The sequence below is a fragment of the Stenella coeruleoalba genome (genome assembly GCF_951394435.1).
Source record: "Stenella coeruleoalba genome assembly, chromosome: 17".
Classification (NCBI taxonomy): Eukaryota; Metazoa; Chordata; class Mammalia; order Artiodactyla; family Delphinidae; genus Stenella; species Stenella coeruleoalba.
Genome location: NC_137163.1, coordinates 44,452,587 through 44,475,945, shown reverse-complemented (window position 1 = coordinate 44,475,945; position 23,359 = coordinate 44,452,587). Strand labels below are relative to the sequence as shown.

Genomic DNA, 23,359 nt, shown 5'->3' with positions numbered 1-23,359 from the left:
GTTCTTCATTTTGGAAGAGTCTTACTTGTTATTTAAACAATGATAATTTTCTCTATGGGGTTTGCCTAAGTGAAAAATCTTTTTTCTCCAAGTGAGCAGTATTTGTTAGACCAGTAGTCCTCAAACCTGAAAAACCCCCTCAAAGTTCCAGAATTATACAGTGTTAGAAATTCAAGCAATCTTAGTCTAGTATTTAGTCTAATTTCTTCATTTTATGGAAGAGTAAACTGAAGACCAGGGATTCTGACTTCTTAGTAGACTTTTATATAGCACTTCAGCAAAGCCAAGAGCTGACTCTTCTCCCAGAGGTCACTCCATAATGACAGCTGCCTCTCTTAATGAATAATGATTTAATATAGGGAAAAGATGTAAGGACTAATGGGGATTCTGCACAAATACTTAGACAAGAATCAGATCTGAGTTAAAGGGGATTAGGAGGAGGAGAAAGAAGAGTCAGGGAAAATGAAAATTAGAACATAATATGAAGAAAGAATTAGTTCATGATAAAAAGTTCACAGGGCTTCCCTGGTGGCGCAGTGGTTGAGAGTCCGCCTGCCGATGCATGGGACACGGGTTCGTGCCCCGGTCCGGGTAGATCCCACATGCCGCGGAGCGGCTGGGCTCATGAACAATGGCCGCTGAGCCTGCGCGTCCGGAGCCTGTGCTCCGCAACGGGAGAGGCCACAACAGTGAGAGGCCCGAGTACCGCAAAAAAAGGAAAAAAAAATTCACAGTAAAACTGAGATTCGTAAAAGAGACAAGACAAAATAACATAGATCACAAGGCATACATAATGGTCTTCCTTAAAACACTCAAAAGGAACCATTATTATTCTATAAACCCACAAGTGATCAAATTACACTTTCCCATCATAAACATCAACTTAATTTATCTATTTTATGCCCAAAAGCTCCTCTTTCCTGCTAATTCATGCTGGTGTAATAATCCATACTTCATTTTTTACCAGATATACCCAGATATAGCATTTTAAAGGTTGCAAATGTTTTGCTGGATAGCTCTGATCTTTGTTATCTCAGTTATTCCTTTATAAATCTCTGCAGTGACAATATTTTCCAGTTTAATTCACTTACTTCACTAATACAGTCTTATATGCAGTCCTGGCCCTTGACAAAGATGTACCAAAGTTGAAAAATGACATCAGATTAAAAAGAGAGATCATTTAGAACACTATGATTATAGGATGAGCAAGAAAAGTATAAAGGACCAGCCTGTGAGGAAAGCTCTGGCTTTTTCTCCTCCATAGGATTTTTGTGGAGAGTATGGTTAGGGACAGGTTGCACTTCGCTGCTATGGGATATCTACTTCCTGTGTAAAATCTCTCCAGTCCAGTTCAACACAGAGAAAGGGGAGACCACCTTCTGTTCCTCCCCTCCCTGAAACCAAAGAAATAAAACTATTCCAGGAGACTCTTGGATTCTTCTAGAACCATTATACCCTCATAAGGATCCATCTGGCTAAAGTCAGTTTGGAAGGTAAATGTGCCAGCTATTAGGCTACTGACTCTCAGCTCCAAATCCACCCTTCTATGCTTTGTCATGCTGGTGCTAAAACTCTCCAAACCACATTTTTTCTTTGTCAGCTGGCTGCAGGTTATGTTTTGTTAATAGGAGGTGATAAACAGAACCTGCAAGGTTGAAGGAGGAAGAAGGGACTTGTAGCCCTTTCTCCAGGTGTACAAAATCTTTCTCAAGGGCTCAGAGACATCACCACCAGTGGGCTGGTGCCTCTGAGAAGTCATGTTTCAGTTATGTTCCTCTAAATTACTAAATTTTAATAATTCCAATCTCTTCCCTTTGTTCTCACCACCCTAGAGGTAATAGCTGCTTCCTGCATTTAATACCTATTTGATGTTAGAGTAATATCTTTACCTTTTAGTTACCTACTTAACAACTTTATACCAAATTAATTCTTTCTGTTATATTATATTGTTTGGTTTCTATCTTCAGGTCCTAACTGTTATAAAACTCATACCAGGTGTAATCCCAGGAAACAGACCCTCAAAAATGGGATTGGAGAAATGGGTTGGTCATGCCTTGGGCTTGAATGCAGTGCTGAGCTCCTTTACCAGTGAGACATAGTATGGTAGTGATTGATGGCATGCAGTGGCATCCTGGTGAATCAGATTATCTCCTATAGATGATTGTGATATTTGAGGCGCCTTTACTTGACCATTATGGCAGTAATAATTACTGTGTGGATTGTGATATGGGGTAAAATGAGAATCTCAGGTCTTTAAACTCTCAGCACAAGTCATGGTCAGAGAACTTCTATTGCAGCCCTAAAAATATTGCTTATTTATAATTGTCACAGGGCTTATATTGCTGAAAATCAAATACAAAATTTATTTGTATAGATAGCTAAATTATAAGGTCAGGGAAACCCACAGCCTTACCAAGTCTGCCATGTGAAACTTAGGACACTGATTGCAAAGAAGTGGAACTCTGAAACTTGGAATGGGGCCATCTAGTTGTACCCAAACAGAGCTGAGAATCTTACACTCCTGAGTCACTCTGAGCCTCCCCTGTGAGTGGAGCACAACATTTCTTCTTCTATCTGAGAATATGAGCCTCCTTTTAATGGAAAACTGTAATAACCTCACCTGAAGTAGTTGTCTTACAAGGAAATGACCATTTTCCTTAAGACCCATCATCAAACCCCTTATTGCCTCAAGACCCATAAACTAGGATGAAATCTCAACAAGCCTTAGGAGGACAAGTACAAAGTGTGACTCAGAAAGAAGCAACTAATACATCAAGAGAATTGCAATGTTTTGATAATATATATTGTCAGAAACCTGGAGAATATGTGTGGGAATGAATCTTATGGGGGTTAAAGCAAAGAGGATGGAATATAACACTGAGTTGAGCCAAATTTAATAATCCTGGTGTACTTGACAAATGTTCTGGTTTCAATGTTTGTTTTAAATCTGGAAGTGGCTCTATCAGTTTACTTGTTGGTTTGATGAGACTTGGCCTTACATTCAATGAGGTTGAAATGTCAAAACATCCCTAGCATGATGCAGAAGAAGCAATCAAAGGTTTAAGGAGTCAGGAATGTTAGAGTGAGTTTATCATATGAAATCTGCATCCCACACCCCACTACATCCCCTGAGAGGACCCAGAAGATATGCCTTTAACTAAGGCATTGATTTATACGTTATTTAGGGGAACACAAGCATTCTGCTGTGGTGGCTCTCCTACATAGGCCAGGCATTACAGTGCAGGATGACTCCAATAGAGATCATGGAATCCCAGAGTAACAGAGGCCAAATGGCAGCACTTAAAAGTCAAAGACAAAGTGGGTACATTTAATGTAATGGGAAATAGTGGATATTAGAAAATTTTGATCCATAAGGACCTTTGGCAGTGGCTCATTGAAATAAGCCTAAGAATGAAATGGATGGGTAACCTACACAAATGTTACTTGGTTATATATGATAGAAAAATCTAGGTCTTAAAACCAGCAACATGACTTGAGTAGCCACAGTGATGAGTCCTAGTTTTTCAACCAGTTTCCAACAAAGCTAATTCACAGACCCAGAGCATCTTCATTGAGGGTTTGTTGATGCCTCTGACAAATGATCCAGCAACACTACTATAAGTATACATTATAAATCTCCAAGTCTCCCCAAAGACCTGAGATCATTTACTAGAGTGACTATTCACTGGGGAAAAAGAAAATACCCAGATATTTCAGTTATCACTAGAAACTGGCTCGTAAATGGTGCTAATTCCTCAAGACTCAAAACTCCAATGTGGGCGACCTGTCAGAGAGGTTATATAGATGGTCATCAGGTTACAGATGGAGTCTTGCCCCAGATCCACCCATAGTGGTCCAGTAAATCTGGGTACCCACGCTGAAGTTATTTTCCCAGTTTCTGAATATATTATTGGAACAGACATTCTTGTCAACCAGCAAATACCTAAATTGTTTCTCTGGCCCACAGATTAAGGTAGGAAGGGTCACACAGAGGGTCCCTGGATCTTCTACCAAGAGCAGCTCCACATAGGCAGTGCTACTATGAAAGATGTAGGAGTGGTAATAACTGTCACATCTTCATTTAACTCACTCATTTTCTAAGTCTGACTGCTGCTCCAGGGCAATTCTAGTTTTGTAACTGAGGGGATGTGATATAAGCCCCCTCTATGAGCTCTGATGCCAGAGGAAGTCAAGAGGTCTTCAGCTATAGTTAGGCAAAAAGCAGCAGCCAGCCAGGCCCTCTATGGTGGATTTCCAAGAGTTAGTTAGCACTCAGTCACAAGTACTTAGCATCTGTTCTGTACCAGGTACTGTACTAGATGTATGTCAGGGATACTATGGAGAAGAAGGCATACCCCAGGGCTCAAAGAGCTCACATTCTTAACATGTAGAAAGACAGTAAAACTACAAGTACAACTTGGTGTGGTAAGTGTTCTAACAAGGATATACATGCACGGGACTTTGGGAGTATAGAAGAGGGCGTATAAATCTGGCTAAGGCGCAGTGTGTCAGGAGCGAGGTGTAGGGGAGGGAAGAGAAAAGTCACTCTAGCACAATTTAGCATTCAAGTACTGCAATCTTTCTATATATTTTAACCATTAACTCCTTTCTCCAAACTGCAGCTCTAGAAAAACAGCTATACCTTATTAAGTTTGGTCGTGTAATCAGCTTGGCACCAATACCAATCTACATCCTAGTGCCTCTAGTATTGCTTGTAGGAGCTTATGTGGGTCCATGGTAGACCCCAAGGCAACAACAAACTGGGTATTCTTATACAGCTGGTGATGATGAGTACTGAATTCCACTATGGGTAGTTTATCTGCTATTTTTCCCTCCCTTAGTGGTCTTAGGCATTTGGGTTGTATCAAAATGCTGCCATATAACTGGAGATACTGGCAAGAAATGCCCAGTGACCTGCCAATGACAAATTCCCAGATAACAAAAACTTCTGCTCTGTCTTTTCTATTTCTCATTAGGCAATATTTTTACCTCATTCTAGTGCATTTCATTTGTGGTACTAGTACTTCCTTCCAGTATTGGCAGTTAATAAGTTACATATTCTCTCATTTTATCAACTACTGTGTTTATTTTTATTGAAAAAAATACAATTTTTTCTGACACGATTTATGTGAAATCATATTGTTTGTATATGCATGGCTCCATTCTTAATTTTTTATTTACAATATTGCTTCCAAGAAAGCATGTGTTTCAAGAAAAATATAGAGATACTAATTTTTAGTACAGAAAAACAAATTGTTTCCAAGGCAAAAAATGTACCTGCCTAGAAATTTAGAAACTCTTGCCATAGCCAGAGGAGGTAACAGATTCCTACTCTGTCACTCTTCCTAGACAGCTCATTTTCACTCTTACAGACTTGCTTTTTCTAAGAGAATGCAAGACACTCCTTTGCATATACCTACTATACACACTAAATGATAACTTGCAGCTTACAAGTATTCATGAATCACAGTTATAAAATATATTTAAATATAACTGAACCCAAAATTTGTTTTAAGACATTTTAGATGAGAAAATATGAGGGGGGAAATTACCTCAGTATATGGGGAAGGGAAAAAGTTCAACTGGATTTGCAATGTTTTATTTGCTTCAATATATGAAACAGTATGGCATAATGTTAAGGTCTGATAGAATTAGATGATGATATATGAATGATTATATTATACTCAGTATTTTTCTATCTTGAAATATTTCACTCATTTTTTTAAAAAATGACCTAGCGATTAATAGATTATAGATAAAAGTCACCAGTTTAGTAATTTTAGAATTTGGGACATATTCATCATAAATCTAAGCAAAATCAGATAGATACAATATATGGAGTGAACTGAACCTCTTAGAAACAGTATTTATTTTTTAAGTATATTTAGTGAATAAATCCCTTCAATTCTAGTGCTTAGATATTTCTACCACATGGGTCAATTAAATTTTATTTTAAAATATAGTGATTAATAAAAAAAATCCAGAAGTTAATCCATTAAGAGGAGAGTTCCTCATTGTAGCCAGCAGGAAGTATAGTGATGGAGATCCTTCCTTTGCTATGTGGGCATTTCTAATGAAACAAATGGATTCAGCTACATGCTCTGCTGGATCACTTCCATCTTTTGTTCTCATGTTCTTCTGTAAACCTGTAAAACCTTCACTCTCTAAGTGACTTCAAAATCACCATGATGGCATCTTTCTTTATTTTCTCACTCATTCATTCATACGACTGATCCTTGTTGAGTACCTAGAAATATAAGATCAAGTGCAAGAGACTATGTAGGACTCACAGATAAAAGATACAAGAATCCTGTCTCCCTCCTTGTCTCCCTTGATAAGGTCATGTCCACAAAGAAGTATTAAAATATATAGTAGAAATGTTGAGAGATATTGCTTCGGGAACATATATCGTCCAGTAACAGAGATTAGAAAGGATTACATGGAAAGAAAGGACTTTGACGAATGGGTAGAATTTGAATGTTTCAGTTTCTAAAATCCCTTTCCTACTTATCTACCCATAGGAAGCAAAAAGTAAATCCTCATCTAGAGAAGACCAGAAGTGCCTAATAAATGATACTGGTATGAGGCAATGAGCATGGTCTTAGGAAAAAGCAGATACACATAGTGATACATTTCCCATATCAAAACAGGATTCTTCCTATTAAGATCTTGACAAGTGGGAGTAATGGACCAAATCAAACACAATGAAATATAAGGTTCCACTGCAAGGACCTGTAGAGAGATGTGGGGACATGGTCTAAAAAATAGCATTTGTTACATTGTTCAGGGTCCTAGTCAAGGATAAACTCTACAAGGATCAATAACATAATGTGGCCAAAGTGCTTTCTGATACATTAAATTTTTATTAGTAACATATTTCTATGGCTCAAAAATCAATATTAATGTAAAAAATATATGCTTAGAATTGTTACTCCAATTTCTGTGCCAATCTACCATGCCCCACTTCAGAGATTTCCACTTAAATTACTATTTTTTTAATCCTTTCAGTGTTTCTTTAGCCTGGTACAGGTAATATATACCTGTAATATGTAATACACATATTCTTTTTTTCTCCATCTTTCATACAAAAAAAGGGAATATGGGGCTTCCCTGGTGGCGCAGTGGTTGAGAGTCCGCCTGCCGATGCAGCAGACATGGGTTCGTGCCCCGGTCCGGGAAGATCCCACATGCCGCGGAGTGGCTGGGCCCGTGAGCCATGGCCGCTGAGCCTGCGCGTCCGGAGCCTGTGCTCTGCAACGGGAGAGGCCGCAACAGTGAGAGGTCCGCGTACAGCAAAAAAAAAAAAAAGGGAATATGCCTTCCTCATTCTTCATCTTGCTTTTTTCACTTTATTTTATATCTTGGCAACCTTTCCACAATGGTACGTAGAGTTTCCTCATTTCTTTTCCAGCTGCACAGTGTTCCAGTTTGTGGGTATATCACAGCTTATTTTGGTGATTTTAAAATATTAAATTTTAAAATGCAAATTCTTTGATACTCATCCCATTAGAATTGAAGTCTATGTTCCTTCACCTTACGTGCAGGTGTTTGGACCAATAGAGCATGGCAGAAGTGACACCATATTTGACTTTTTTTTTTTTTTTAACATCTTTATTGGAGTATAATTGCTCCACAATGGTATGTTAGTTTCAGCTTCACAACAAAATGAATCAGTTATATATATACATATATTCCCATATCTCCTCCCGCTTGCGTCTCCCTCCCTCCCACCCTCCCTATCCCACCCCTCCAGGCGGTCACAAAGCACCGAGCTGATCTCCCTGTGCTATGCGGCTTCTGAGACTAGGTCATAAAAGGCCATATGGCTTTCACTTAGGTCATCTTGTGTTCAGGCATGTCTGATAGTTTTAATAATAACCTATGTCCTCATTAGGGACTGGCAGTAAATATAAATACTACTTTTGTTGAGCAAGGCAAAGCATTCTATACAGAGAAACAGGATCCCTGAATTCTGTAAACTTGGAAAATGGTTTTCTTATAAATAACTTTGTATTAATTGGCAGAATCCATACAGCTCAGTAGAAATCAATGTTTATTTGGGAAATTCCTATGGTCTAAGATTAATAACTCAGGCGTCTGTGAAAGTCTTCTACTTTAAATCTGCTCACTATCCTTTCTATGTATTGCTGTTCCTCTGGATGGTGAATCTTAGCACTTTAATCTCTGAAACTTTAAAACTTCACATGTTCAAATGATGAACTATTAGAGGCTTTCTTGTATACTGTGTTTTGTTGTTTTTTTTTTTTGCTGTACGCGGGCCTCTCACTGTTGTGGCCTCTCCCGTTGCGGAGCACAGGCTCCGGACGCACAGGCTCAGCGGCCATGGCTCACGGGCCCAGCCGCTCCGCGGCATGTCGGATCTTCCTGGACCGGGGCACGAACCCGCGTCCCCTGTATCGGCAGGCGGACTCTCAACCACTGCGCCACCACGGAAGCCCTGTATACTGGTTTTAAATCCATATTATGGATCTGTGAAGCTTAACTATCTCAACTTGACAAAGCATAGGAGGAAAAAATATTTTGCCATTGCCTTTAGAAATACATGCTTTGAATAGAATGCCCTGACTGGTCATGTGGCACATACAAATACTTCCTATGGAAGAAAATATTATTGCACGCTAGTTGGTCTTCTGATGCTTAAAAGAGCCATGTAACACTCCTTAATGTTCAATAATACTGTCTTTGCAATTTTCAAAAGAGTATTGGAAGAAATAGAAATTTAAGTACAAAAGGGACATTGGAAGTAAAAGAATGAGGTAAAAAAAGATAATCATCATCTATATTTTAAAGTCACAGATATATTCTCTTAGGTGTATCCAGATTCCTTACCAAGAACAACTGTGTTATGGAATATAAAAGCGAAAGGGAACACACTACACCATTCCTTCTCAGGTGGAAAACTGAGGCCCAGAGATGTAAAGTAACTACTCTGAGGTCAACAGCTAGTAACTGGCAGAAAGAATTCAAGTGTCAGGTCCCCCAGGCCAAACTACACCTGGTGGCAGATCATTTCTGAGACTATACAGGGATTTAGTTATATAATGCTTGAGAAACACATGAAGACCAGGAAGAGGAGATACACTTTTCACTTCTTTTTCACATATTTATTTTTATTCTTACAAAGAAAAAGAAGTTCACTTTATAACAGCAACCAGGGAAAGGAAAAAAAATCTAGAAAAGTGCCAAAGCAAAACAAACTCTGATGCACTCCCTACTCAATCCACCAAAAAAAAGTATGGAAGTTCTCTTGAAAGAATAGCAGGCAGAATGTGTTCCCTTTTAAGAACCATTAAAGGGTTGTCATTCTCAGGTTATGCAATATCTCTTCATCCTTATAAAAATGGAACTCATAACAGCTGAGTGTAAAGCTGTACTCAGGGTTGTCTGCTTTTCCCCAAAGTGGAAGGATTAGCATTTCCATTGATCACTTCGCAGACAGTAGCTTACTGCCTTCAAATATAGTTATGAACATCCGTCCTGCTAACTCTCCTCTCTAACGTCTGAGCTATCTAGCTAACATCTGTATGCATCTGGCAAATCTTGCAAGATTTTTACAGAATGCTCTGTCCTAGAAGTTTGACATTCCTGAAAAGAGTTTGAAGAATCCTTGGAAATAAATGAGAAGCCGAAAGCATCATCGCCCACTACAGTGAAGTATTACCATACATATAATAAATAATTGTTGAATGAAATGTACTCCTCAGGCCTGATCTCTCCCCAGACTCCAGACTTGCACATCCAATTGCATACTGGACATTTCCAATTGAATGATGACTAAAGGTATTTCAAACTCCACTTGTCTGAAACAAAATATTTATTTCCACTGTCCTTCTCCTCACCACCCCCGCAACACACACCCAACTCCTTCTGTTTGCCCATTTTAGAAAAAAGTGCAATTTTTTACCTAGCTGTTTAGGTCATTTTTGAGATTTGTGATTCCTTTCTTTCCACTGATTCAATCCATCAGCAAGTCCTTCTGCTCTATGCATAAAATATGTCCTGAATCTAACCACATTTCACTGCTTCCATCACCTATACCCTGGCTCAGAACAACATTACCTCTTGCCTATTCCACTGTAACAGCCTCCTGATTAGTTTCATGTCTTATTAGCCTCTTATCATTTTTCACCCAATAATTCATTCTCCAAACACCAACCAGGATGATCTACTTAAATGTAAAACATTTAATATCTCGTGTCTCTCGTCTGCTCCAAGCCCTTCATGGCCTCCCATTATCCTCCGCACACAATCCCATTTCTGATGGTGGCTTACAAAGCTGCCATAAAACTTGTCACCCACCATCTGCCTCTACAAGGATGAAGTACTAGCCACTGCAGTTGCTGACCTTCAACACACCCTGAAAGGAGTTCACGGCAGAGATCAGGAATGAGGCACTATGTTCCTCGGGAAAAACTGGCAGAACAGGCCTTCAGAGAGTTAGGTATTTTCCAGGAGAAGATATTATGAGCCCAATTTTTTGCATCTTCTCATATCTAGAAAAGCACTAAAATCATTAAAGGAGACATCTGCTCCTCATGACTAGCAGCAACCTTCTGCCAAAATGTGTGCTTGATTGCATGTACCCCTTTCACTAAAATCACATATATACTGACCTCCCACCTTACCTCTTTGGAACAGTTCCTCAGAGGTATCTGAGGGGCTGTCTCCCAGCCTATATTTCTCATTTTGCCCCAAATAAAACTTAACTCATAACTCTCACATTGTGCATTTTTTCAGTTGACAAAGCTCTCCTGGACTTCCTAGTCTAGTCCTCTAACTTCTTCTACCACACTCCCCTAAGTCACCACACTCTAAACAACTGTCCTCCTTGTTTTATAACAGCATGTTTTGTGCCTGTTGTTCCAGCTGCCTGACACACGCCTCCCCTAAATCTTCCAACAGCTGATTCCAACTCATTTTTCACGTCTCTGAGCAATTGTCATCTTTGAGATATCTTTCCTGAACACACTACCTGAAATACTCCCCACACCACCATTTACTCTATCCTCATGCCCTGCTTTATTCTCTTCACTCTCTGGAGTTATAATCCTTACCAAGTGTATCTCTCACTGAAATGTAAGCTCCCTAGCATCTGGAACAGTGTAACAGGTGCTCAAATATTTGAAATGATAACTGACTGAATGAAACATTTCTTGATTAATGTTTTAAAGATGTTTGGTAGAGCCAGGAAAAATGTGGGCATTATAAAATAGAATAAAAGAATCATAGAGCTTGATGCCTGCTGAATAACAGAAAAGGATTATAATAGGAAATGGGCTTGCCATAATATTGGAAAACTGGAAGCAGATATACTTCAGCAACGTTTGGGCTCTATTTTCCCTTCATAAGGATGTGGTCTCACTGAAGGAGATTTTGATTCAAGAACAATTTTGTACAACAAGTATCTACTGTACAGCACAGGGAACTATATTCAATATCTTGTAATAAACTATAATGGAAAAGAATCTTAAAAAGACTATATATATATAGTATAACTGAATCACTTGGCTGTACACCTGAAACAACATTGTAAATCATTTGTACTTCAGTAAAAAACAAACAAAAAAGTACCATTTTGAAAAAAAAAAAAAAACTCCCTTAAATGGAGCATCAGCTTTAGCACACAGCACAGTATCAAGCTTCCCTACTTTCTCAGTATCACAGCAGGTCCACACCCATATTGGGACCTTCACGGAGCTTCCGGTAGTAGCTCGCAAATATGCTGCATCTATTTCCACTCATTGTGACAAACTGGTTTCTAGTGGGTTTCAGAAACCTTGGCAAATATTGATAAAATGAGAATTTAATTTAATCTTACAGTTGGTTGTGCATATAGTGTGGGTCCCTGGGTCTGCATCATCTCTTCCTGCCGGTCCACAGCCAATCTTAAACTCTGCAAGGATGCAAGGAGGTTCCAAAATTTAAAAGACTGCCCAGGGCTTCCCTGGTGGCGCAGTGGTTGAGAGTCCGCCTGCCGATGCAGGGGACACGGGTTCGTGCCCCGGTCCGGGAAGATCCCACATGCCGTGGAGTGGCTGGGCCCGTGAGCCATGGCCGCTGAGCCTGCGCGTCCGGAGTCTGTGCTCCGCAACGGGAGAGACCACAACAGTGAGAGGTCCGCGCACCGCAAAAAAAAAAAAAAAAAAAAAAAAAAAAAAAAAAGACCGCCCAAATAGATTCAAGGACTCTAACTCAGTGCAATGGACTGAATGTTGTGTCCCCTCAAAATTCATATGTTGAATCCTAACCCCCCATTAGGAGGCGGGATCTTTGGGAGGTAATTAGGTCATGAAAGTGGAGACCTCATGAATGAGACTAGTGCTCTTATGAAAAGAACCCATAAGAGCCCTCTTGCCCTCCTCTGCCACATTAGGATACAAGGAGAGGTTGTGGGTCTGCAACCCACGCGTTCTCACTAGACACCAAATCTGCTGGCACCTCCATCCTGGACGTCCCAGACTCCAGAACTGTGAGAAATAAATGTTTGCTGTTTAAGCCACCCAGTCCATGGTATTCTGTTATAACAGCTTGAACCAGGACACTCTAGTGCCTAGTAAAACTCTAGTCTAGTGTAGAACATAGTTCCAAGTGAAATAAAACTTTGCCTCACTTTAAAGTAAGGCACCATTTTTAACTTTCGATTTCTTCAGGTAGAGGATCAGTAAAAATATACTTTATTTATTGTACAATTTCTAAGAAGTACAAAAGTTCATATTAAATAACATCTCTCAAACCAGGAGTCAATTTATTTTCTAGTCACTGAAAACATTTCCTCAAGCAACTTCGAATTTACACACTTTTTAAAGTGAAACAAGGTGAAAAGGAAATGGCAATGCCTTCTAAACTGCAATTATGTTTCATAGGAAATCTAAGTGTGTTTCAGAATAAAGGAATATTAACCTCTTCATTGAAGTTAAGTTGCTTTGAGGTAATTTTACAATTAAAATAAATGCGCATTAGAGTATTACATTAGATGGAAATGAACAGTTCTTCAATTCTTTAAAAAGGATTTGAATATAAACATCTTTTTTTTGAATTTTATTTTATTTATTTTTTACACAGCAGGTTCTTATTAGTTATCCATTTTATACATATTAGGGTATATATGTCAATCCCAATCTCCCAATTCATCACACTACTACCCCCACCCCCACCCCCCTTGCCGCTTCTAAACAAACTCTCACTAAGGTCACTAATAACCTCCATGGCACTAAGTTCAAATGACATTTTTTTAGACCTTATCTATTTGCTCTTTCTTGTAGCTTTTGACATGTTTGACCACCCCTTTCTCGAAGTGTTTTCTTCCCCTTGATTCTGTGATATTACAGTCCCCTGGCTTTCATCCTACCTCACTGGAAGACACTTATCAGCCTTTTGGCAGGCTCTTCTTAATCTGACTGCTCATTAAATTTGGGAGTTTCTCAAAGCTTTGTCCTAGGCTCTCTCTTCTTTTATGTTATTCTTTCTCCCAGAGTGGTCTCATATAAAGCTTCCCAAACTTTTTCACATTTTGGTACACAGAGAAAACAACAATATTTGTATAGCTACTCAGAGCTGGAGGCCACTGGACTAAAGGCTTCTGCTACTCCAAGGACTGAGAATAATCTTAACACATGTATGTTCTATCTCGTCACATTCCGTGGAACACTGATGGGGCTTTGGGAAACTCTAAATCAAGATCCATGTATTTGGCTATCACCAATATGTAAATAACACAGGTTTATATTTTCAGCCCAGATCTCATTTCTTAGCCCTACACCCGTAAATCCAATTGCTTATCTGACATCGCTTCTTGGATATTTGAAAGCACCTTAAATGTATCATGTCTAAAACTAAGCTCATGATCTGTATTCTTCAAAACCTAGTCTTCTTCTGGTGTTTTGCCTCAGTGAAGGCAATCACACCAAGTTGTAGAAGCCAGAATTCTAGGAAATATCCTTTCCACCTCCCTCTCATTCCTACATTCAATCTATCATCAACCCCTCTTCAGTAATTCTTAACATCTACATATCTCTCCACTTCTACCACCACCTGGGTCCAAGTTATCATCACAGTTTATCAGATTTGTCCAAATCATTATAGTAGCCACTCAAAGTCATCTATCCTCATCTACTCTGGCCCTTCTCTAATTCATTCTCTAATCAATAGATAGAGTAATTAAAAAATAATAAAAGATCTAACCAGATCATCCCTTTGCTTAAGGCAAAATTCTTCAACATGACCCATCATCCCTGCATGCACTGATTAATACTTATTGTTCTGGTCATCTGTTGCTGCAGAACAAATCACCCAAAAACTTAGGGCTTAAAACAACAATTTAATATTGGCTTTCATGATTCTGTAGCTTGTTCAGACTCAGTTGGGATGTTAATCACCTAGAATTTGCCATGCAGGTGCAGTAAGAATTTGGCTTGGCTTGGAGTCATCTGAAGGCTCAAATGGGCATCCAAGATGGCTTCTTCACTCACATGTTTGAGGGCTGGTCAGGCAACCCTCTCTCCATATAGCCTCTGCAGGTGGCTAGTTAACGGTTCCTCAAAGCATGGCAGTCTCAGGATGTTCAAATTCTTATATAAGTTACTTTCCTCAGAGTGTACTTTATAAGAGACCAAGGCAAAAGCTGCAAGACCTCTTGTGACCTAGTCTCCGAAGTCATTCAGCTCTCTATTATCTTATTCTGTAGGCCAAAATCAATCACAATGTCAGCCCAGATTCAAGAGAAAAACTATCTAAGGACTTGAATATCAAAAAGCATAGTTCTAAGGAGAGTCTCTGGAGAATATGAACCACACCAACCTCTCCACTCCCATTTTGCAGCACCTTCCCTATTGCTGTTTCTACTTTGACCACACTGGCTTTCTTTCAGTTCCTAGTACTTACTATACTCTATCCTGCTAAAGGCTTTTGCACATACTTTTTTTCTTTTTGCTTAGAGTGTTCTAATCCCCTCCTTGCCAAGCTAACTACTGCTAAGCATTCAGAGCTAAATCAAGTCTCAGGAAAGCCTTTCCTGACCAGGTTAAATCTTTTCATTATATACTCTCACGGCGCTGGATATATTTTTAGCACTGTCCTCATCCCCACTGCACTTTTGCATTTGTTTGAATGATTATGTAATTTATGTCTCAATATCCCCCACTAGACTGGAAGAGGAGCCATGTCTGTCTTTCCCTTCTTACCACAGAGCTTGGCTAGTACTCCAATATTTATTTGCTGAATAAATAACAGAAACAAAGTAAGCAAGTGAAACTATCTCTGTATAACAAAGTACTCTTTTCCCTATAGAATTATAGTGAAGTAGATAATCACATTCCCATATTCAATACATAATCAGACAACTCAAATATAAACCATTTTTCACAGATGACGTCTCATAAATTTAGAGGTCATATTCATTTGCCACATCCTTCCTATAAAATTAGCAGATGTATAAAGAAACCAAACAAATATAGCCAAATTGTAGGTTTTGTGGTATTTTTTCCAACCTCCTTTCAAATGAGCCTAAAACTCTCTTTGATTTTAATTTCTATGATTTAACAAAAACTGACAAATATACCAAATGGGGCACTGTGATCACAGGAGAGGTGATGTCCTCCTACTCTATGCAGGAATCCAGTACTGACAGCAAAGACCACTAGAAGCATTCCACTTAGAAACCCAGGAGGATTTGTTACACAAATGAAACCAGATGCAAAATACTAACTGCTCCCTCACTACATTATCGATAACTTGTCTATAAATAAACACTCCATCAACTTTCAATTTGAAGTGGAATATTTCATCTTGGGGTGGGATCTCACATTCCTGTTCTTAGAAGGTTACACAAATAGCGAAGAGTTGAATTGGAGAAAGTCCCTAGTTATGGCTATTAACCACTTCTATGAATTTTTTTTAATGTCTGGGTAATTATAGATTGTAATTATCATAAACCAAAGTTCTTTCCCAAAAAGTACATTCTATTTCTGGTCTTTTGAATCCCAAGCTTCAACTCTACTGTTGTCAGCTACTGAAAATATTTGGTCTAGTGACAGACTGTTTCTTACATTCTGAAATGATTCAACTTATTCTTTTTCCTCATGTTCCATGAGGGCATGGATTTGGTTACTCTTGTTTACCTAGAGCAGTCTCCGGCACGTTGTCCCACCTGATGAATTACTGAATGAGTAATTAGCACTGTTCTTCTAGAATCAGATCTTGTGTATTTACTCAAAATATTTATCAAGATTCTTATTTGCTATTTATTAAGAAAAGATATTTTGCCAAAAATGCCTTTTACTTCTCATTTATGCTTCTTGCTTCATATGCCATATGCCATGAAATTAGTGTTTCTAATTATCTAACCTGTCTCATTCACAGTTAAGAAAAAAAAAATTGTTCTACAATAGGCAGAAAGAGCTTTTTGCTAAAACATTGTTACAAACAAGACAACAGACCCAAAATGGAGTCACTTATGCCTCTCTCAGAAATGGACTCTTAACCCAATCAATCAGGAATCTCCTGATCAGCACTAGTGAGGTCATCTGCCTAATAGGCCCCTGCCATCCCCTAAAGAAAAGTGACCTTGCCACAACCAATCCACATTTTGCTAGTATAACTTCCCTGTCCCACTCCCTTCTGCCTATATGAGTCTTTAATTTTGTACAGTTCCTTAGAGCTCCTTTTTATCTGCTAGGCGGGATTCTGCCTGATTCATGAATCACGAAATAAAGCCAATAAGATCTTTAAAATGTACACAGTTGAATTTTGTTTTATAACACATTGAATTTCTTTGGTAAAAGTTTTCTGGAATGAAACTTCTTCTTCTTAGTGGCTGAGCTGAAACTTGTACCATATTTTGTGCTTTGAGAAGTCTTATCAGAATAACAACTATTTGGCAAATGATAAAGAAGTCTACAAGCAGGTCCGTGAGTATGACCATTTTTGTGGGATAATTTAGCCACTCTCTGACTAAAAATAAAAAACACAGATGCAAGATAGAGAGCATGAAAATCTGTTATGGGACAGTTTCTTAAATCTAAATTCTGTCTCTCAATAAATCATCAAATATTTTGTCTTAAAAGGGTGAATTGATGAAATTGAAACAGTCATTAAATAAGTGTTTAAACCTGTTGTAGACCATACAGTTTAGATAACAGTAAACACATTAACATCAAATTTGCCTTTTAAGGAAATTCCCCCAAGAGGTGTCCTCTGACACGTGTTTAATGCTGACCAACAAACATGACTTGTGGGTTTTCTATGGGTGAGTATCTGTACCATTTTGCACCTTATTTCTCAACTCATTAATCACACTAAATTATTCACAGCTAAACATCCTTTTCCTTTGTCCTGCTTCTTGTTAAGTGTGGATTAAGATCTAGATTGTTGCTTTTCAAGTTATAAAGTATTAAATGGAAATTTTAAATACTTGACAAGTTCGACCTGCTCTACAGCTGCTCCAATTCCAGACTTGAACGTAGAAAAAGTTGTGCTACAGGAAACAGGATCCACCCACATTTTCAAAGGCATTAATGTTTGCCTCCTTGGGTTTTTAAATGTCTCACATTCAGCCAAAAAGGAGAGATGCATTTAACCTACATTTGCAAGTACCATATTTGACCAACCTTTTCACTGCTCTAAGTGGTTTTTTAAAGTCTTGCCTTCCATTTTCTATAACTACTGACTCCGCCTTATTTCTACTATAGGAATCAACTAAAAGGCTTAGAACAAGGATAGATCTTGGAATAAATTGAATAGTTTGGTAAATAGATTTCCCCCTTCTTTCTTCAGACCCCATTGCCATCAAATCTTTCTTGATTCCATTTTACGAAGAGAAATAAATAGAAATATTTATTTTATTAACTTGGGTTACTTTTAAAAGTCAATTTCAATCTCACTCAATGCACTCAATCTCACTGCATTTTTGATATGCATCAAAAATATTCCATCTTCTCTTCTATTCCTCATTTTACCACTAAAACTAACACATACTCCTTACAAGTAGAAGCAATAAGGAAGGGCAGAGATTTCAGACATGTTAGGAATATTGATTAACTCTTCTCCTTTTGCTAAGGCAATTCCCTGATTGAACAGACTACTGGTGGGTGAATGGTAGAAAATGCATATTTTTCAAGCTAAGCCCTTTCAAGGGCAGATGCCAAGGTGAGCAGTACTCCTGGTTTCTCAGCAACGTGGAAGAATTTGTGAATGACTGTGAAAGATTTGCACAACCATCCAGCTGCACTTAGGAGCTGCTCTAAAACAGCAAAGCCCAACCTGGGAAATTCATGTCACATCCTGTACCCCTGGGTCAGAAGTGGTGAAATACACACACACACACACACACACACACACACACACCAACAGCAGTGGATAAGACACGGTACACACACACACACACACACACACACACACACATCCCATACCCGTGGGTAAGAAGGGGCGAAATACACACACACGCACACACTCACACACCCCACACTACACCACGAGAAAGCCCTGCGGTGAAGCTCTCAGGCAGGCAGGCTCTGCTTCAGAAGGCACAGTCAGCATCCCTCTCTCCCAGCCCAAGTGAGAGGCTGGCCTCCGCCTCAGAACTCCCTGGTCTTTACATCCTAGGCTTTTTCTTACAAAGTAGAAAGATCTATGCTGGCCTTACCTCTGGGGCTGCTTTCTTGTAAGTATGGTGGGGCCGTGGGAGTGACATTTCCAGAATGGGATGCGGAGAGCAGAGGCGAGCGTTCGTCCACCCCATCAGCAGCCATGACTGCAGCAGTGGCGCCGGGGCCGGGGTGGAGGCTGAGTCTGGGGTTGCGGCTCCGGTTGGAGGCGCTGTTAGTGCTACTGCCGCTGCAGCCGCCTCCGGGAGGACCCGGGATGTGTCACAAGGTAGGAGGCGGGCAGGGAGGGGGGATGCGGGATCGAGAGGCGGGGAAGAGAAGCGCGCTGGGAAGCACGCCTAGGGGAGGGGAGCGGATGAAGAAAAAAAAAAAAAAAAGAAAGGGCCCGGGAGAGCTGGGGGAGGGGAGAATGGGAGGAGCAGGAGCCCTGGGAACTTAGTAGGGCTGACTGGGAAACGCTGGGAGGGGAAGGTGCCAAGTAACCGAACGCAGAGAGGAGGTAAGTGGGAGGGAGGGGTTACAACTCTTTCTTCTTTGTACTTCACATTTCCTTAACTATAAGGAAAAAGAAGAGTGAAGGGCAGCCTGAAAGGGGGCAAAAGGCCTGTGGCTTGATTACAGGAAAACTACAGCAATCACAAATCCAAGTTTAACTCCTCAAGGGAGGAAGAGGAGTTCTTTGCTGTCAAACTTCGCAGCAATTATATAAAGAAAACTTATTCCTAGGGTTATCAATTCCTTCTCGAGGGCTGCTGCTTTTGTTAGGAAATCATTTTTCAACATCTGTTGTCTAAGAGGACGTAAATTTTTGTATGAGCAGTGCCATTTCCTGCTTTTCCTTGTTAATTTTTACATATCTGTTTGGCACTCTAGTAACTGTATCTTATTGAAACTATGCATAGTGTGTTGGTTTTTACAAGTTTAATTTAACAAAATAGGTTGTCATTTTAGTTTTGTTTTTGTACTGTATTGTCCCTGACACATATATGATAATAAAGTTTATGAATAATGTAAGACAAATAACTATTTTCTTTAGTAATGTCTTAAAATAATCATTCACATGTAAAACAGTATTAAAAACAAGCTAAGTACAGTTCTCATCTTGCTTTTTGTGTTTATTTTTTTCTTTTCTTTTTTTGGTGGCTTGCTAGAGTGGTTTTAAAATCAAAGTTTTGAACATGCCCAGATAAAAAAATGCAATGGGAAAATAGTCATGGTCTCAAACCGATCATTTTTCTGCAATAGTTCTTTGAGTCATTCATCACATATTATCATGTGATTACTGGTCTACACATATGAATGGGGGATGGTCCTGGTCTTCAAGATGTCTGTTATATAGCACAGCCAAAAACAAACCAAAAATGAGGCTGGTAGTCTTTAAAGGGGCTGGAGATTTAAAGGGGCATGAGTAAAAGCAAACTGTAGACATTTGAAACTACCTCTTATATTACGTGCCCTCTGAAGATACTCTTTATTCTGAAAATTCCATTTAGGCACCAGCTGGAAATCCTAAGGGAAAATCAAAGAATAATGTTTTCTATTATGCAGCATCCTTTGTGGATCAGTAGCATCAGGAGACAACACAATATAAGGATTCCCAGGGACTTCCCTGGTGGTCCAGTGGTTAAGACTCCGCACTCCCATGCAGGGGGCCCAGGTTTGATCCCTGGTCGGGGAACTAACACCTCACGTTTGGCAACTAAGGCCACACACTGCAACTACTGAGCATGCGTGCGTTCTAGACCACCCGCACCCCCACCCCGCCGCACTCTGCAACTAGAGAAGCTGGCACACCACAACAAAGAGCCCTTGCCCTGCAACAAAGACCTAGTGCAGACAAAAATAAATAAATAAATAGGATTCCCATAGGATATAATCCAAGGGCATTTATAGGTCTCTAGGAACTTGGAATGTGAGGGGTAAAGATGTAGCACTCCCTGCAAAAGTGAACAATTTACAAAAGAAACAACAGTGTTTTTACAGTTGCAGCCTAGAAGCTATTGAGATAAAGAAACTTTTAAAAAGAATCAACAAAATCCTATTTCTATACAGTCAGCCCTCCATATACATGGGTTTCCGCATCCACAGATTCAACCACAGGTGAAAATTTTTTGCAAAAAACAATTTCAGAAAGTTGCAAAAAGCAAAACGTAAATTTGCCATGCTCAGGCAACTATTTACATATCATTTACATTGTATTAAGTATTATAAGTAATCTAGAGATGATTTAAAGTATACAGGAAGATATGCATAGGTCATATGCTGTACTGTGTAATACTACGCTATTTTATGGAAGGGTATCCAAAGATTTTGGTATCCTTTGGGGGTGGCGGGGAGATGGTGGTCTGGAACCAATCCCCCAGGGATACGGAAGGACAAAGGGCGATTTTATTGTCCTATCCTGTCACCTATCACACTTTATTGTAGCAGTGTATTTACATTTCCATTACCCACCCACCTTTTATCCCCAACTGACTTTGTGAGGTCAGAAACCAAATCTATCTCATTCACTATTATATCTCCAGTATCTAACACAATGCATGACACATTAATAAGCACTTGATAAATGTTTGCCAAATAAATAACAAATGAGTATATGAACAAATCCTACACAGTCCCAGAATCTTACTAAAACAATTGTTAACGGGAAGAAAGTTAAGAGCATTTCTTGACTTTTTGATGAAGATGAGAGTTTTGCCACCTGACTATTTTATTGTTCCATTTTATCTTTACAGCTAGACTTTCTTTATTGCCCAGGTAATAATGATCAGTATAAAGGTTTTTTTTTTTCATTCTTTACTTCTTTATATGACTTCTCTATTAATTTCAGAATTCAATTGAGGGTGATACAGTTAATGGGTATATTGAGATTATATTTGCAACAATGCCAAATTTCACAAAAAGTAAAAAACTTATTAGATGAGTATCACTTCATTCTAGTTTAAAGATAATTCTATAGTTTATGGTTACTCAGTAAATTTTAAATAATACTGATCAATCTAAGGCCTTTTATGATTATGATACTTTGCCATCACTATTCATTTTCACTTTTGGAATAATTGTATGATTAAACAGATAATGTATGAGCTAGTAAGAGATATATCTTACTACTTACTTAAGCTGCTTAAACTACAGTTCCAGTTATCTACTACTAAGTAACAAATTATATCAAAACCCAGTGGCTTAAAATAATGTGATTTGTTATTTTTCATGATTCTGTTGGTTGACTGAGTAGACATTCTGTTGCTCTTACCTAGCCTTACTTAGGCAGCTGCATTCAGCTAGCAGGTTGGCTGGGGGCTGGGCTCAGCTGATGAGACAGCTTGGATGGCCACGAGTCTCTCTCCATATAGTCATTCAAACAAGGCTTCTTCACATGCTTAGTAGTCTCAGAGCAGTGTTCTAAGAGGGCGATTGTGGAAGCTCTGGCGCCTCTTAAGATCTAGGCTCTGGACCTCAAATAATGTTACTTTCACCACATTCTTCCACCTCCTTCAGCCTGCCTCCTGCCCAAAGAAAGCTGGAGGCCCAGAGACCTCTTTTCATGGTCAAAGGTAGTCACAAGGCCAGTGGAGGAATAGATTCCATATCTTCATGGATGGAGTGACAATGTCACAGTGCAAAGGGCTGTGGAACACAGGAAGGCATGATTCATTGCAGGCCATTACATAGCAAGCTACCATAGTCTATCCTCTGGCCACAATGGTTCATGTCCCTCTCATGGGCAAACTACATTTGCCCATTCCTAAGACCCCAAGGTCTCATTTAATCACCAAAGTCATGTTTGTATATCTTGTCACCTAAATCAAGTACAGGTGCAGACAAAGTTCCTTGGGTATGATTCCACAGGCTCAGCTCCTTGGGTACAGCACCTGTTGATTCAGAGAACTGTGAACTAAAAAGACAAATTATGTGCCTTCCTCATCTCCCCCTGCCCCATCCTCCAACATTTAACAGTGAAACACGAGCAGCATAACAGCAGTAAACACTCCAATTTCATAAAGTGAGGGGAGGGAGCTGATGTGCATTTAGAATGGAAAGAACATAGTGTAACATTGTGTACACTGAACCACAGAATTCTGAAATCCAGTTGAGCATATGTCACTAGCTCCCTTGACACTAGAGCCAGGGAACGCTTCTTTATTAGGGCATAGTTCTGCTCTTAGTGTTACTGGGTTTCCTCATCTATTGCTGTCCTTGGCTCTCTGCCCTGCCACTGAGTCCTTTCTTTTCCATAAAGTACGACTCCTGTTTGTAGTTGAGTAGCTTTCCCAGTCTGCCTCCGGCCCAAACAAAGTTGGAGGCCCAGAGGCCTTTTTAAAATTTTGAACTGTCTCTGTTCCTTTTAATCCAAGTTAATACAATTCCCTTAAAAACTTTGCAGGCTTCTTATAAATCTGACTGGGGTTTACTTCCTGCCCCCAAAGCCACAGACATAATTCTTTTTGAGATAGGCATCTCTCTACATTGGGCCACATTTGAGACCCTTCAGATTTGTAGAAACCCCTTTGTCTTACCTAAGGAAGTCTTCAAATCACTGATTGAATCTTTCAGAGGTCTTAACAAGGAGTTTTATAGCCATCCCCTTGGATTAAAATTTTATCCTGAGGCCATTTCTTATGTTAAAAATCTTTTGCTGGACTGTTCTGAGTCCTCTATATTTCCTCTAAATTCTGTTGTAAACTGAAAGTTCTTTTTTAGTTCATCTCTGTGGTAGGGAAAATAATGACCCCCAAAAG

The 23,359-nt window shown here is 39.4% G+C and overlaps 1 protein-coding gene across 1 annotated transcript in view; it reads right to left on the bottom strand.

Annotated features, from left to right (window-relative positions):
- The window catches only part of PIP4P2 (phosphatidylinositol-4,5-bisphosphate 4-phosphatase 2), an 84,808-nt gene extending 65,989 nt beyond the window's left edge, over window positions 1–18,819 (bottom strand). Inside the window, exon 1 of the mRNA XM_079901823.1 lies at window positions 18,659–18,819. Coding sequence (XP_079757949.1) covers window positions 18,659–18,764 — 106 coding nt within the window. The 5' untranslated portion in view covers window positions 18,765–18,819. The remainder of the gene's footprint in view (window positions 1–18,658) is intronic.
- Between the last annotated feature and the right edge of the window lie 4,540 nt (window positions 18,820–23,359).